The 11,549-nt window shown below is 43.8% G+C and overlaps 2 protein-coding genes across 2 annotated transcripts; both read left to right on the top strand.

The window, feature by feature from the left end:
• The first annotated feature begins 203 nt into the window (after positions 1 to 203).
• LOC136430372 (uncharacterized) lies at positions 204 to 5,166 on the top strand. Its single transcript, XM_066420913.1, has 8 exons — positions 204 to 349; positions 2,038 to 2,061; positions 2,356 to 2,472; positions 2,689 to 2,786; positions 3,055 to 3,160; positions 3,430 to 3,600; positions 3,878 to 4,038; positions 4,560 to 5,166. Exons 1-8 carry the CDS (start codon positions 283 to 285, stop codon positions 4,662 to 4,664), a joined length of 849 nt encoding a protein of 282 aa, XP_066277010.1. The 5' UTR covers positions 204 to 282; the 3' UTR covers positions 4,665 to 5,166.
• A 1,401-nt stretch (positions 5,167 to 6,567) lies between these two features.
• On the top strand, positions 6,568 to 10,981 carry LOC136430368 (uncharacterized). Its single transcript, XM_066420910.1, has 8 exons — positions 6,568 to 6,704; positions 7,464 to 7,487; positions 7,823 to 7,936; positions 8,196 to 8,293; positions 8,593 to 8,698; positions 9,417 to 9,587; positions 9,992 to 10,152; positions 10,652 to 10,981. Exons 1-8 carry the CDS (start codon positions 6,641 to 6,643, stop codon positions 10,754 to 10,756), a joined length of 843 nt encoding a protein of 280 aa, XP_066277007.1. The 5' UTR covers positions 6,568 to 6,640; the 3' UTR covers positions 10,757 to 10,981.
• Positions 10,982 to 11,549: the final 568 nt, after the last annotated feature.

The following is an 11,549-nucleotide window of genomic DNA, read 5'->3' as shown; positions in this document are numbered from 1 at the left end:
CCTTTTTCAGTGACAACGCTCTTAACCTCTTTACCTACATGACTTTGCAGATTGAACCTCCAGATACCTTGTCTTTTACAGTGAGAAAGATGCAGCTGTGAAACTTTGCCTATGACATAATCTCAAATTCAAACAACCGGTAACCTTACACCACCGGTCCGAACCACCGTCCTTCCGGACCACACTTGGGGCGTACTTAACCTGTTCGTGACCGATAAGTGGACGTTTTGCCGCCACTTCGCTCCCGATCTCTCCAACTGACGACAGAAGACCGACATCATCATGAAGTCTGTGGTTGCATTGGCGCTTCTCGGCCTTGTTTGTGTGGAGGGTTGGCTCTTCAGTGATGGTATGATTTTGTCCTGCTCTGTCTCTTTTTCTGTTCTTGATAGTATGTAACGTTGGGTAACATAAATTCGGGATTTTTCCGATAATGGTTGACTGAAATCAATCTAGCAGAACAATAAACCATCCTTTTTTTCTATTATTCTGGCAGTATCATGTACTATCTTTGCACTAATCATATATATGGTAGATTTTGTCTCTAGTCGTGCTGACACCAGAATATTTCAACTTGAAACTACCGTCCGCCGCACGCACAATGACGGTGCTGTCGGACAGGGGTGAACATTAATTCGGGAGAGAAGATTCGTCTTGAATATCTTACCGCTAATTACATTTCATACAGCAGCTATTCGTTCCATCCTTGGCTTGAGGAGAGTGCTATGGATATAGACGTGTCCAAGTAAAAAAAATACACGAAAAAACGGCCGTACCGCAAACATCAGGCCTACGGGAACAACCCGTGTGTTGAGTCGGTAGCTATAGAACGTCAAAGTCGACATCCACCGTCATGGCAACGTGTACATTATTCATGGAAAGTTAGCCGGATGCCGTAGCATTGATAATACTACTATGCCCATGTATTCCTTGTTGTGTTAGGAGCAAATTTTGAGGAAGATATCGTCCTCAGTCCACAATCACACGCAACATTTAGACAAAAAAGTGTTCCTCACAAACCTTTGTCGTCTGCTTGACAACAGGATTCTGGGTAATGATATGGCGGCGGGAAAATACACGTGCCGTAGGTTGTATCAACAAAGAGGGATTTTGATGATTGATCACACTTAGAGTCCAATTGCAGGTCAGCAATTTTAAGAAAATAAGTTGTCTTATAAATGATTGTGTTTAGCAGGAAGCGGATGTGACATTTGTCTTATAAACCAGCCGACAACGATGTAGTGTGATTCTCCCACGAAGCCCTCAGACTGTTCCAATAAGGGACGGAGAGTTTTTGTCCTCGTCGCCTTCTAATGCATGCTTATCGAAGCTTTTCAGACAGTGTTCTGAATACGTTAGTCTGTCAAGTTTGCATTTCTAGCGGTATTACTGATGTTGCATCTAGCACATATCCCTAAATACCCCGTTCTCGAAAAATCCCGAATTTAAGTACCCCACGAATTTATGTTACCCAACGTTAAGAAAATCATCAATAGATTAATCTTGATACTGTTTGACTGTATGTCTGTTGTCCCTGTTGGACTACATACCTGTTGTCCCTGTTTGACTGTATATCTGTTTTCCCTTGTTTACTGCATATCTGTTACTGCAACTGTATATCTGTTGTATCTGTTTGACTGCATGTCTGTCGTACCTGTTTGACTGTATGTCTGTTGTACCTGTTTGACTGTATGTCTGTTGTACCTGTTTGACTGTATGTCTGTTGTACCTGTTTGACTGTATGTCTGTTGTACCTGTTTGACTGACAAGAATGAAAAAGTATTTCTATAACGTTGCACAGCGTCGTAAATGTTAATGTAATTGTGTGCAATTAATCTTCCAAACCTTTTTTCTATTTTCACTGAAGCCACTCCCAAATTTTCATGCGATCCTTCCTGACCCAGTCCTTTAGTCGGAGATATATTCTTAAACATTCTAGGGGCCAGATGTTTAATTTTTCATCCTTCAGACAAAGACAATATGTTTCAAATTCTATCTGACTTCTAACCGCCTCAACATTTTCCTGTTTCCCTACAGACGCTGAGTGGAACGACCTCAAAGGTAACTTTATGAACTTTCATTCGGTTTAGATAGATAGACTCAACCTAATAAAGAATCTGATGGTAGTATGTTAGTAACTTACGGTCACCCCTGAGGATACCTGTAATATATTCTGCAGACACCGACCACCCTTTGCCCTCTTGAGTCTTGTTCTTTCTCACACTCTGGTGCACACATCAGTTCTCAAGCTTTAGTCACACCACGATGTCGTTAACGGTTTGCCCATCCTCGCCTCCTTGTATAGCACCTGGATATTGATGTTGTAGGAATGACACCATGGTTTTCCCTTGTCAGTGACGTGGGGCATAAACCAGTTGTTCAGCTCGACCGTGTTCGACTCCCTCCCCCGTACGGAGCAGGCCGCCCGGGATGCGGGGTGGGTCGACTTCAGCCGCGGATCCAGTTGTGATGGTGAGTAAGAACTGATTAGAAATAATTGGCAACTTTATAATTTTCTATAATTGTCATATATTACTACTCACCAAACAGGTAGTTGGAAGAGCCGTCAATCTTCCCCACGAAAATCTGCCTTGGAGAGGAATACATGTACATCACAACATTGTGCAGGAAACTGTGTTTTGCATATTTTTGCACCTCACCTCATATGCTATCGCATTTGATTTTCAGGCGAGTTCTACCGCGGGTCCCGCTACATCCGGGACAACGACCCCGCGGTCATGCTGCTGTTCGACCATAACGGCTACATCGCTGGTATCCAGATGGGGGTGAGTCTACGGAAATTTCTCCAACATTGCTAGAAACTGCCAGTCGTCAAAACAGGCGACTTCGGCCTAAACATCACTAGAGCTTCTTTCAATATATTTTCACTCCACAGATTGTGCCATGCAGTTTTGTCCTACTCAGTCATTTAGACATTGTCATCTAAGATCACTTCTCAAAACTCCTTAATCTGGAATTTGATATGTAAACCTGTTTCCTTTAGATATCAATCCCTAAAGAAAATATATTTCTTTTTCGTGTAACTTTCCCCAGGCCCGCACAGCCGAACTCCCTGCCAACGTCCCCTCTCCCCAAATCAGGAACATGTGGAACTTCGACGGTGACATGCTGGTCATCACTGCCTACTTCATAGACCCAGGTTGGTCACGCATATTCTAATGTCGCTTTCAAATGGCTTGAAAATGAAAAGACGGCATTGGTTTAAATGGCCCATAGAGAGAATGCACCCTATGGTTGTTTTCCGCCTTGTCAATTTGTAATGTTTAATTAATCTTAATCTTGTAGCTTTCATGCGATTATCTTACGACAGCATCTGTCTGTACCGGCCGTTCTTACGCATTGTGTCCGTCTGTACTATTTCAAATCTTTCAATTAGTTTTCAACTCCACGCGTTTTCCCTTACGACAGCGACTGTCTGCACCGGCCGTTCTGACGCACTCTTCACCCTGGAGGGTACCGGTGTGGGCCTGTACCTGCAGACCGGCCCCAACCCAGAGACCGACTACCAGGAGATCCCCAGGGATGAGACTGATATCGCCGCGACTGCCTGGACCAAGGGCGGCTGCTTCTACACCATGGGTACGCTGAGATATTTCATTAGAGATCTGGGAACAGACTGACAAAAAGTTCACCAAATCCTTAACGTTGTAAGTGTGTTGGAGGGGGATCTAAAGGTCAATAACAAAGCAATTAGAATGTCTAACACCTGCCGGTCGACCCAGTTTGAAACCGTCATTTCTGTCTACAGTTTACTAATGACCATTCTAACATTACGCATTTAAGCTGTTTGGCAACAATCGGAAAAGTATGTCTGTCTTGTGCACGAAAAGTTGTAAAGTCTGTTTTTTCCCCGTAGGCCAGCACTACTGGTACGACACATCCGCCAACATGGACTGTGACGAGTTCTTCCCGGTGTTCCTGCTGTACAACTCCGGCAGGCTGAACGGCTTCGGCTGGAACATCAACGCCGACCTGAACAGCCCCCGCTACGAGCACCCACCAGCAGACGCACTGGCCGTGAGTGGTTTATGATACCCTACTTCGATCTGTCACGTCCATTGTACCGGTGCAATGGCCTAGTGGGTAGAGTGTTCGCCTACGGTAGGTAGTGAGTTCGAACCCCGGCCGGGTCAAACCAAAGACTCTAAAAATGGTACATACTGCTTTCTCTGCTTATCACTCAGCATTTGGGAAAGAGTATGGAAGTAAACACACATCACTACCAGTAGACTAGCCCCCTGCTGTAGTGACTTGCACAAAGTTGTGTGGCCCAGGGCTGCCGAAACGGAGATGGGCGCCGCCTTAATTATGCATCGTCATGGCGCGGGGAGGACTTTAACTTTAACTAACTTCGATCTGCCACATCTGCGACCTAGATGTAAACCTAGAGTAAAAGGAAGTGTGCTCCTAGCGGTAAACTGACAATACATCTCCTACAACCCTGGCTTTCAGTCCGTGATGCCATTATCACAATTTACCTATAGTAGGCAGTAGTTTTTCCCCTATCTTTAACGGATTGTTTGTATCTCCTGCTGTAGATGTTCTTCGAGGAGAAGCCAGTTTGTTTCGACCAGCACATTCGGAGTGGCCTGTCCACGATGCATATCTACCTGGATGATTCGCCCACCTTCAACTTCTGTTAGACGACATCAAACGTCACAGGAGACATCTGATGTCCTGGACCCGGATCACGTCTGCAACACATCTACCTGGGTAGCACACAAACATAACTCCCGTTAGTTGTAATATGCCATAAAACAATGCTCGCCCTAAAGAATACTTCAGCGTAATCGTTCAAGCAGGAGTGGGAAGAGACGGCTATCGTTTCCTTTCTGTGCATGTGCCTTATACATGTATCTACACCTCTTCAACTTGGGTTGTGTGGAGAAAGACCACAACAGGAGGACGTGGCTTTTTTCCCTCACTATGCCTGATTGATAGTGCTGTAAAATCGACACCCCAATCTAAAAATCACAAAACATCCCCTTGGACAACATTAACTGTCGCCTTACCTTTCTGACAAAGATATACATGTATCTAATAGTGTTGGAACGACTTTGATGAAAAGATGTTTGAACGTCAGTATGTTATGACATGCATTGTTCATGTGTTGCTTCAGAAACAAATAAAGACATGCCAATGAAACTTTGCCCTTGATTTTTTTTGTCACGAGAACGATGAATAGATAGGGATGTTAAGTAACATGCAAAAAACGTAATGAAGGAAGGTATACACATGAACGCCGTGTAAAGATTCGCAGCTAAAACATCCAAAGGTTACCGTTGGAATATTGGCCGTCGCAATAAAGACGAACAAACAGATAGAACTGAAGGCGTGGATCCACTAGGGAACGTTGTGATCTGGTTTTTGGAGGTGAAATTTAGACTATGACTTGATCAACCGGGGGCTAGAAACTCAGGGTAGAGTATCGAGGATCTTTTCTACCGGCTGTACGATTTTCTAACAGATCTAGGACGCTGCACTCAGCTTTCTGCCATAAATTTCTCGAAGAGAACGCGCGCTATGAATCTTTTTGAAATTGACATGAACCGGACGCCTTAGAACTGTTCGCCATATTGTCATATCAATACACTTTGCAAGACGCTAATGCATACAAATTTGTCCACCACCATACTTTCCTTAGCGGCCACACTCTAATTCCATGAATTTCTGAGTAGTTTTATAAAACACCAAACGTTTCAATACCAGTATATGGTATGGAATTTGTGATACCTGACATCAGAATGGTACATAACTGAAGATGATCCTGGCCCATGCCGGGACTGACCTGACTACTGCTTTTATGCATCTAACTACATATTGTAGTGACCTTCAACCATTTCACAAAGGCTGATTATGTAACAATGAAACATGTCACATCAGAGGGTTATCTGGGTCAAATTTTTATGGGAATTTTCATCTGGATGAACTCGTGGGTAAATAAATTAGGCGTCAGTTGTTTAACCCGAGAATGACGTATACGGGCTGATAAAAAGTACCGTTATACCGGGCATCTTCAAACGTATATTCAAACATTAATATTGCTAATACTGAGCCTCCGGGTTCCCCCCTTACGCTCCGGATGTCGACATCTACAAAGCGATCGCTGTTTGCTGCACATCTACGGACTGATAAGCGCACCGCTCATTCCGATGGGGGTAAATACTAATTAGGAGGCCGGAATCCATCAAAAAGATAACTAATCTGTTTACTCTATTCTACCACACTAGTATTTACCAACCACATACAACAGACTTTATTCATTCAAAGCTGTGAAAGCATTTTAAATATTTTCATGCTAGCTTGCTTTACAGTTTTTCTTTGAGTTCAGAAATTTTAAAATTGCATGTGTCAAACCTAAACACAAACTGATTATTTAACTGTCCAAGCGCAAATTGACGAAAAAACCTTTTTCTACGATGGCGGCAAGGACTTTTAGGACGGGAAAGGGAGGTGCCATTATACACCTTTGGTATTCGTGTGTATCTGATGACCCGCCATCACAAACGGATCTCCCCCAGAATGAATACCAGTGTGAACTCGACCAGCTTTCACTCTCCTGGGGAAGACTACTCGAGGCCTTTCCCTTTTTTTTCTCCCGACGCTACTGAGTGGAAACATGAACGCGTTGGTGCTGCTGGTGCTCGCCGGCGTTGTGGCGGCGGAGGGTTTTCTTTACAACGGTAAGAAGGTGCCCTGCTGCTTATGCTGATGATTTATGTGTTATTCAGGTTGCTAACAAATGGTATAGTCTACAAAGTATTCCGGTGATGAATTAGATAATCTTACTACTTTGTCAGTGCGCATCGAGCTACCGCCATCATGATAGTGAAAACTACGCACTGTATTGTAAGAACTGCTCGTACAGAGTTGGCTAATTATGGCTAGTTATGGCTATTTTTCATTTAAAAAAGTGTTGTCTTGGAAAAGCTTGATAACTACATTAACATGTGATGGCGAAAGGTAGAAACTTTTTTGCATTGTTTCACCCGCAAGAACTACCTTCTTCTGTGAAAAAATGTGATAACACCACCTTCATCACAACGTTGCTGTTATCACATTTTTCACCAAAAGAGGACTTTGTTAATTTTTTCTGGTGAATCAATGTGATAAAGGGATGTTGTTACATTTTTCACCAAAAGTAGAATACTTGAATATCCTTCTTTTCATCGGGTAAAAAATTATATAACCATCAAGATACTACACTCACCACTTTTTCTTCATTTATCGCGTTTAATTTCAGGACAAAATCACTTTTCTGAACCGAATAGATGTGATGAATAATCAGATCTGCTCGTACGTTTATTCAATTTCATTGGAAAATAAATTATTATGGCGGTGTTGGGTCATGTAAACATGATTTGTCCTTCTTTAAACGACTGACATGGCGGCATACCTGCTGATATCTAAACGATATGAGAATGTGTGTTCTTTATCTTCAGATGCGGACTGGAGTGATCTCAAAGGTAAGCACTGTTTTATTAGTCAACACACCGGCGTAAGTCATGTTTATGGCCTAAGGATATCTAGAGTAAGCTCGAAACCTTCCTTTAGTCGTACACTGTACATAATCACTTTTGGTTTACCAATGAGAGCCAGTGACTCGGCAGGATTTGGAATTCACATCGTGTCAGGCCCAGTCATTGTTACCTGTATGTTGTTCATCCAATCGATTGGATATAATGATAATGATAACTTAATTGTAAATCGGGAGAAAAGGAATGTCTGACACAACACATGAAACGTGCACAACGTCAACCATTTACTCCAACTCTGACCCCACCTCCATTCTCTTCCCCAGTGACGTGGGGAGCGAACCCGTTCAACTCCCAGTACTTCCAGTCCGTCCCGCGCAAAGAAAGCGACGCCAAGGCGGCAGACTGGACGGCGTTCAACAGCGGTAACGAGTGCAACGGTAAATAACCCTCCCTCATTACCATTCTCTTCACTGGCATAAGCACCCAATAGAAGTTCGTAGATGTTAGACTTTAGCAGTCAGCACACATTGTCTAACTACAAGTGAAAAACAACGAATAGCAGAAATCTGAGTCGACACAGGCGGTGAGTGAATGAATGAATCAGTAATCGAATAAATAATGGACGAAAGTGGATAAAGGGCATATGAATACCAGCTGAAAGTACGGACGAGATTTTTTTTCTCTCGTTATTTCCAGGAGCCTTCTACAACGGTCATCGTTTCATAAAGGGCAACGACCCCGCTGTCATGCTGCTCTTCGATAAGAACGGCTACATCGCCGGTATCCAGATGGGAGTGAGTAATAGTAACTGCACCGACGTGTAAAGACGGCTAACAGTCATTGTGCAGCCAAATTTGTATCTTGAGCCCCCCTTACTATGAGCACGCTGTTAGTCATAGAACAAGGTGTTCCTCGCTTCGTCCTACGGAACTTGAAGAAGCATATTCTATAAAGGGCTAACATGTTTCAAGCGCCATCAGTACTGCAGTAGATCTTAGCGTAACTCAGTGGCGAAAGAAGATTGTTGTGCAGCGGTTTCGGCCACATGTAATATGGGTTCGGTAATGTTGTTTTTTTTCTTCTTTTTCGTCAGGCCAAAAAGGACAAGGTGCCCGCCGGCACGCCCTCCAGCTACATCCAGGCTCTGTGGAATGATGACGACGACATGTATGTCATCACGGCATATTTCGTTGATCCAGGTAAGTCACGTGTTCTCATGACGTCAGACTTCCGATACTTGGTTATTGGTTCAACGCCATGTTTGTCAAGTTTTTCACAAAAGACACATGTAGAGTGCAAACTTAGCATATGGATACAAGAACCAGTCCTATACGATTCGATTTGGTTACCATCATAGTACTATAGAATCCAGCTGCGAAACCGTTGTTTCAGAAATACCAGCTGCATCGCACGGCAACTCTACTATCACTCACAATAATGTTCGTTTTGTATCCAGACACTTTGTAAGCGAATGGCCTTTCAATTATAGATCTGGGAGCATTACGGGTAGCTTTGAAAAACTAGTCCCATGCAACAGAAATGCTTTTTGTACAACCGGTCTATAAGCCGTAAAATAGTATGATTGTTGGAATGAAAATCTCTACAAAAGTTACGTTTTGAAAAATCGTTCAAAAGGGTGGTTTGCAGAACACTCATCGAATTCTTACGATCAAAACATTAACCGGGAGTCAACTACTAGTAGTCCTGTGAGCATCGCCAGACTGTGTGCGTTGCATGCTAAATGTGTACAATAGTTGTTTGAAGCCTATTGATAACAATTCAGCATCATTATGCATGATTTCTTCGTTTCCACGGTCCAGTTTACACACGCATTTCAAAGTACACTCGGAGCACATACTTGTAAATGCGCGTGTAAACTCAGCCTTAACCTCCTCTTCAACTCCACCTGTTCTTCAGCGACCATCTGCACCACTGGTCGTACGGAGGAAGAGTTCGACCAACACGGGACCGGTACAGACCTGTACATCCAGAACGGCACGACCCCAGCTAGTCACATGAAGATTCCCATGTCGGAGTCCGATCTCGCGGGCACGACGTGGACCAAGGGCGGCTGCTTCTACACTATGGGTACAGATTTGGTTTTATGCGCTCATTGTGAATTGTGTAGGCAAATATCAGTCACATTCAATAACTTTCTGGCCTCCAGCAGCGACTTAAACTTGAAGACTCATTAGAGTATGTGATTATACATGTATATGTCTCCTGCTTCTATTCAGTGTGATAGTAAACATTGTCTTTCTTTGAACTCGTACGAGCAGCATCAGTTCGTCTAGATGTGCTCATTGAGTCCCAAACCTTTATCATGTGGCAAACCAACGCCCGTTATCCTCATTAACGTCTCTGTCAGATCATGCAGTAGAGGGCTCTCTGTTTTAAAGACGAAGACTTTTCTGCACAAATCTATCAGCATGCTGACACGGTATGTACTAGATATTTCTTGATATGTTACTTTAAGGCTTCGTCTCTTGCAGGACGCCACTACTGGTACAACGTGAGTAAGGACATGGACTGTGATCGGTTCTTCCCGGTTTTCCTCATGTACAACTCCGGAGATCTGAACGGCTTCGGCTGGAACATGAACGCGAACCTGGACAGTCACCGCTATGAGCACCCTCCTGCCGCCGCGCTTGGGGTGAGTAAAGCCCCTATCTCACTGGAACCGCGGCACGTTGGCGGCTTCGTTACGTCCTAAATTGGATTTTTGTTTTCTTTGACTTTATAATGGGAATATCATGGGAAACGTACAAATGTGGCTAAAAAGACAACAAAACAAACAAAGCGTAAAAAGATAAGTTTTCAATCGATAAAATTCGTCGGAGCTCTGTCAGATCGCTTGGTCGCCGCAAGGTCACCAACTTATCGCGTGTCCAGTGAAATGTGTGCGTGTGTGCGCACGTGTGCATGTGCATGTGCGTGTGCGCGCGTGTGTGTGTGTGCGTGCGCGTGCGCGCGCCCGCGCGCGTGTGTGTGTGTGTGTGTGTGTGTGAGAGAGAGAGAGAGAGAGAGAGAGAGAGAGAGAGAGAGAGAGAGAGAGTGTGTGTGTTGTCTTGTCACGTACATCTTGTGTCTATATTGAATTTTGCTTTTCCTAAATCATCCCTTAACTGTATGGGCCTTGTTTCCTCCGCCAGTTGTTCTTTGAGGAGGCGCCGACCTGTCTGCCCGACCTGGCTAACCGCGGGCTGACCACACAGCACATCTACCTGGACAGCACGCCGCAACTCAACTTCTGCTAGACACGTCATGGTAGCCTCTGTACCGGCCTTGTAGTTTGTGGGTTAAGCCACGTCCAAGCTGGCTTTAACTGAACCCGGGTGTTCAGGGTCTACTTCGAACGTCAAAAAATTGTGCAAAACTACGATGTTAGCCCTATTGCTGTGGCAAGCGTATCGTACGTGAACCGTAATCGTCGGCCACATTGCCTGCTCTAGGGGTAGAATAATAAAGTGAAAAGTATGCAACTTCGGTGTCTCTTTTTTTGCATTTGTTTCTCCAGGCGAGATCCCAGAAGAAATAAAAACTTTTAATCTTAAAAGATTACATTTCACTTCCTTCCACCCAAATGATCTATGCGAGCCTGGAGGTACGATATAAACCCAAACCTTCATGTAAGTATTTCCCAACAGTGTTAACTCTCCTTGACCTTTACACTTCTAAGGTACATACGGGTTCGGCTAATGTCATTGACGTGTTAAGGTACATGTCACAGGTACAGAGTACAGGGTTTGAAGCTGCCCGGTCATCGCCCTCTTGGTCTGAACAATTTTCAAAAAACAAGAGATCAGGGGAATCATTTGCTTGGTGACAGCATCTGTGTTTGTCACCAATTTTGACAAACACAGCTATAATACATAACAAACATGTTTAGATAGGAGAATTAACAGTTAATGATAAGGTAGTATTCACAATGCCAGTTCCACCTTACTGGTCTTCTATCACCAACATTACACAAAGAAGCTTTGTTTGCGTGAAACTAACGTTACAAGGTTCTATGTCACGAAAAAAACGCAAACGTATACTATACTTTTC

The sequence above is a fragment of the Branchiostoma lanceolatum genome, chromosome 3, assembly GCF_035083965.1.
Source record: "Branchiostoma lanceolatum isolate klBraLanc5 chromosome 3, klBraLanc5.hap2, whole genome shotgun sequence".
In the NCBI taxonomy this organism is placed as follows: Eukaryota; Metazoa; Chordata; class Leptocardii; order Amphioxiformes; family Branchiostomatidae; genus Branchiostoma; species Branchiostoma lanceolatum.
The sequence above is the reverse complement of the archived record's forward strand: the minus strand, read 5'-3'. Positions and strand labels throughout refer to the sequence as shown.

What these genes read in the sequence shown, in the direction of transcription:
- LOC136430372 (XM_066420913.1), top strand. Translation starts at nt 283, where the DNA reads ATGAAGTCTGTGGTTGCATTGGCGCTTCTCGGCCTTGTTTGTGTGGAG. An exon ending in GGGTTGGCTCTTCAGTGATG is followed by an intron (nt 350 to 2,037) that starts GTATGATTTTGT and finishes GTTTCCCTACAG; the next exon opens with ACGCTGAGTGGAACGACCTC. An exon ending in TGAGTGGAACGACCTCAAAG is followed by an intron (nt 2,062 to 2,355) that starts GTAACTTTATGA and finishes TTCCCTTGTCAG; the next exon opens with TGACGTGGGGCATAAACCAG.
- LOC136430368 (XM_066420910.1), top strand. Translation starts at nt 6,641, where the DNA reads ATGAACGCGTTGGTGCTGCTGGTGCTCGCCGGCGTTGTGGCGGCGGAG. An exon ending in GGAGGGTTTTCTTTACAACG is followed by an intron (nt 6,705 to 7,463) that starts GTAAGAAGGTGC and finishes CTTTATCTTCAG; the next exon opens with ATGCGGACTGGAGTGATCTC. An exon ending in TCGCCGGTATCCAGATGGGA is followed by an intron (nt 8,294 to 8,592) that starts GTGAGTAATAGT and finishes CTTTTTCGTCAG; the next exon opens with GCCAAAAAGGACAAGGTGCC.